The sequence below is a fragment of the Lotus japonicus genome, chromosome 3, assembly GCF_012489685.1.
Source record: "Lotus japonicus ecotype B-129 chromosome 3, LjGifu_v1.2".
NCBI classification, from domain to species: domain Eukaryota; kingdom Viridiplantae; phylum Streptophyta; class Magnoliopsida; order Fabales; family Fabaceae; genus Lotus; species Lotus japonicus.
The window spans coordinates 56520856-56525050 of NC_080043.1; the positions used below are offsets into that span (position 1 = coordinate 56520856).

Sequence of the window (4195 nt, forward strand, 5' to 3'; positions counted from 1 at the left end):
TGTAAACTGTCTATTTTTAGTAAACAGTTAAAAGGACACTTCATATGTCTAGCTTGTTTCTCAAGTCACAATACATTACCGGTATCTATAAGAAATCTAATTATAGTATACACTTGAAAACACTTTACAACTTTGTCTTCATATAATTATATTCTGTTATGGTTTAAATGTTCTGTTTCAAGCAGGAATTGAAATAAGCTGCAACCTCTTAATATAGTTATTTCTGGAATTGAATATTGTTGGTTCCTACCTGGCTAACTCTAAAATTTAGTTTATTAGTTGTTTATGTTTTGTTGCATAACAACGTTGAAGTATATGATCAAAGAATCTATCTTCCGTCCTATATCTTTCTCTCCACTGAATTTTGATTCTCATATCCCTCTTCCTTCATTCCTCTCACAGAGAAATTAGCTCTGTGAACAAAAATGAATACAATCATAAATGTAAATCAGAGTTTGTTCTTGACAATTGATAAATTCAATGAAACCTTCTACAATGTTTGTTATGCTTCACCACCCACTATCGTTTCAGATGGCTTATGGGTTCAAATTGATTACAGGAAGCCAATGAAGGCTTCACTCCCATTGTTAGAGTTGCAGATGCTTATAATTTTTTGCATCACCCAATTCTTCCATTTCTTCCTGAAGCACTTGGATTTCCCTCTATTTGTTCCCCAAGTCATAGTAAGTACTCTTCTGCGTGTTTTTATATCATAACCAAAGCCCAGATAAAATTAGATTTTTCTTCTTAACATTGTGAATTAATGTTTCTCATAAAAATGGAGAACAAACCATGCTCAAATTTATAGTAGGAACATAGAAAAAAGTTGAAACGACATTTCATCCTTATTTACTACACATCATGGCCTAAAACCATTCCTAGACAATATAACAAAGGTAAAATGAAAGATTCAAGGGTGTGTGTGTTTATGTCTTTTGACTCTTGGATGAGTGATAGCTACCGCTATACTTTATCCAACAACCACTCTTGAAACTAGAAAATTATGTGTGAAAAAAAAATGGGTGTGCAACATACATAATATGTTTATTATTAAAGCTCCTGCTACGCGGGGGTATAGGTAGGGTCCGGACCCTCTTTGTGATCAAATGTAGGTGACTTGCATTTTTGCAAGAAGCTGATTCCACAAACGGACTTGTGACTGCAAAGTCAAATAGCAGCAAACTTACCGTTGCGTCGATGCTCGACTTCTTAGTATTTGTTTATATTTATACAAGTAGTAATTGTTGCTTCTCTTTTTGCATGTAATTTCTGCTATACTACACCATTCCCATCCCTCATAAAGTCATATATGAACCAACCAAGTTTTGGTTTGGTGGTACTCGAACAAGATTCTCATAAGTGTGAGAACGCAAGTTTGCCACAATATTTGAATGGTTTATTCTTTCCCTCGTAAAGGGACCCAAAAAAATTAATATATAGGATGCTCATGAATTAATTCATATTTTGTAAAATATTTGATAAAATTGTACCCATTTGCAGGCTGGCCTACTTCTAGGCCCTTCTATTCAGCTAGAGGCACTGGACAGATTCAAGAAGTCTGTGTTTCCTTACGGAACCCAAGATACACTTGCAACTATAACATCAATTGGTTATACACTTTTCATCTTCATAACTGGTGTGCAAATGGATTTGAGCATGGTAACCAGGACAGGACACAAGGCATGGACCATTGCCATCATTTCTTTGGTTGTACCACTCATTATTTCTGTTCCAGTTATAGGTTTCTATTTACAGAGCAATTTGGGAGAGTTAATTAAGGACCTTGGTCCTCTAGTGCTATCACAAACTATGATTTCATTTGCAGTCGTTGCTTCCCTCCTCAATGAACTTAAAATCATAAACTCGGAACTTGGCAGACTGGCACTATCCTCGGTGTTGGTGAGTGACATAGTTGGCACAACTGTTTCATGTGTTGCCAACGTCTTAGGCGGCACTGGAGGTACAATGAAACAATTTTCTTTGTCGCTGGTGGCATTGATTGCCATGATTATCTTTGTTCTATTTGTTTGCCGGCCGGCGATGTATTGGATCGTCAAACACACTCGAGAAGGAAGACTTGTGGATGATGGTTACGTCAACATCATCATTATAATGGTCTTTGCTTTAGGCTGGGTTTCAGCTAAATTGGATCAAGACTTCATGTTAGGAGCATTTGTTTTGGGGTTGGCTGTGCCAGAAGGACCACCATTAGGATCTGCATTGGTTAAGAAGCTTGAATTATTTGGCCAGTTTTGGTTTTTGCCTACATATGTGACTTGCCTTGTGATGAAAGTAGATTTGTCCGTGAATTTTTCACAAACATCATTCGGGGTCATTGCTTCCTTCATTACCGTTACCCACATAGTGAAAGTTATAGCATGTGTTGTACCTGCCCTCATGTGCAAGATCCCCTTGAAAGATGCCTTGGCGTTTGCCCTCATTTTGAACGCCAAAGGGGTAGTGGATATCAGCTTCTTCAGTACCCTATATGACGATTCGGTACCATAACTACTTCCTTCTTCATTTGTTTTTCAGTAACACATTAATGTTCAAAAACTCATTCAAAAACCACGGTGAAGACAAAATCAAGGTGGACAAAAGCATATTCCATTAGCTTTTTCTTCTGTCCATCATGGTTTTGCATTTACCGTGGTTTTCAATCGAGTTTCCATACAAGCACTTTGAGGTCTTTTGGATACGGTCTTATTGGACCTTACCTAAAACAAAAAGCTCCTAAAAGTGTTCTATAGTTTGTATCCAAATAGGCTCTTAATCTGTTGTACTTGTACTAGTCTTATAACCATTGCGATACAAAACTGCAATATAACATTTCATTTACAAAATGCATGCAGGCCATTTCTGCCCAAACTTATGCAGCGTTGATAGTCAGCGTAGTGATCATAGCTTGCATAGTGAAGGGGGGATTGAAATTCTTGTATGATCCATCAAGAAAATATGCAGGCTACCAGAAACGGAACATCATGAGTTTAAAATCAAACTCAGGGTTAAGAATACTTGCTTGTATTCACAAACAACACAACATAAGTGCTCTAACAGATGTTCTTGACATATGTTCTCCAACAACACAACACCCGATCATAGTGGATGTACTGCATCTAATTGAGCTTGTTGGAAGGACTTGCCCCATCTTAATCTCACACCGCCTTCAGAAATCGCTCTCAATGGGCTCCCACAAGTCTTACTCAGATGATGTGATCCTTGCTTTTGACCACTTTGAACATGAAAACTATGGTGCAGCAACTGCACACATCTACACAGCAATTTCTTCACCCACACTGATGCATGACGATGTTTGCCAGCTTGCACTAGACAAAGTTGCATCCTTAATTATCGTTCCTTTCCATCAAAGATGGTCCGCTGATGGTGTAATTGAATCTGATGACAAGAACATAAGGTCTTTGAATTTCACACTCCTAGAAGTGGCTCCTTGCTCAATAGGAATCCTCGTGTACCGTTCTCCATTGCTGAACAACTCATCAGTCCGCTTAGCCATGATCTACATGGGTGGAAAAGATGACAGAGAAGCTCTGTGTTTAGCTAAAAGAACATTGAGAAACCCAAGGATCAACTTGGTTGTATACCACCTTGCTACCGGGGAACGTATGCAAAACTTGGAGTATCTTCTAGATAATAAGGCACTGGAAGGAGTTCAGAAATCACACAATGGGATGGAAAATATGAGTTATCATGAAGTGAAAGTGAATGATGGACCAGGTACTTCTGCTTTTTTAAGAGACATAGTAAATGAGCATGATTTCTTTATAGTTGGGAGAAGACATGAAAATAATCCACAGACATCAGGGCTCACAACTTGGAGTGAGTTTCAAGAGTTAGGTGTCATTGGTGATTTGCTTGCTTCATCAGATTTTGAGAGCAGAGCAGGTGTTTTGGTGGTGCAACAACAAGGCAAAGACACATAGTAGACAAGAGAAGAAAAACAAAATCACAATGTACAACAACATTCTCTCTTTCTCACACACACAATAAAAGAAGCAATGTAGACTCTTTTTATGTTATCTTATAGTTAGCTGCACTTTTTTATTTGTAGAATTAACTACACATTTTTATTTTATCTATTTTTTGTTATTCAGATCGGCCTTTCTTTGTGCAAGATAAGTCCCTAGTTGAAGTCCAAAACTATTTTACTTACTATAATATAAATTTATTAAAAAAT

The 4195-nt window shown here is 37.5% G+C and overlaps 1 protein-coding gene across 1 annotated transcript; it reads left to right on the plus strand.

Annotated features, from left to right (window-relative positions):
* The first annotated feature begins 425 nt into the window (after positions 1 to 425).
* Positions 426 to 3941, plus strand: LOC130744355 (cation/H(+) antiporter 4-like). The gene is made up of 3 exons (XM_057596548.1): positions 426 to 683; positions 1501 to 2499; positions 2853 to 3941. The coding sequence occupies exons 1-3, from the start codon at positions 426 to 428 to the stop codon at positions 3939 to 3941; spliced, it is 2346 nt and encodes a 781-aa protein (XP_057452531.1).
* Positions 3942 to 4195: the final 254 nt, after the last annotated feature.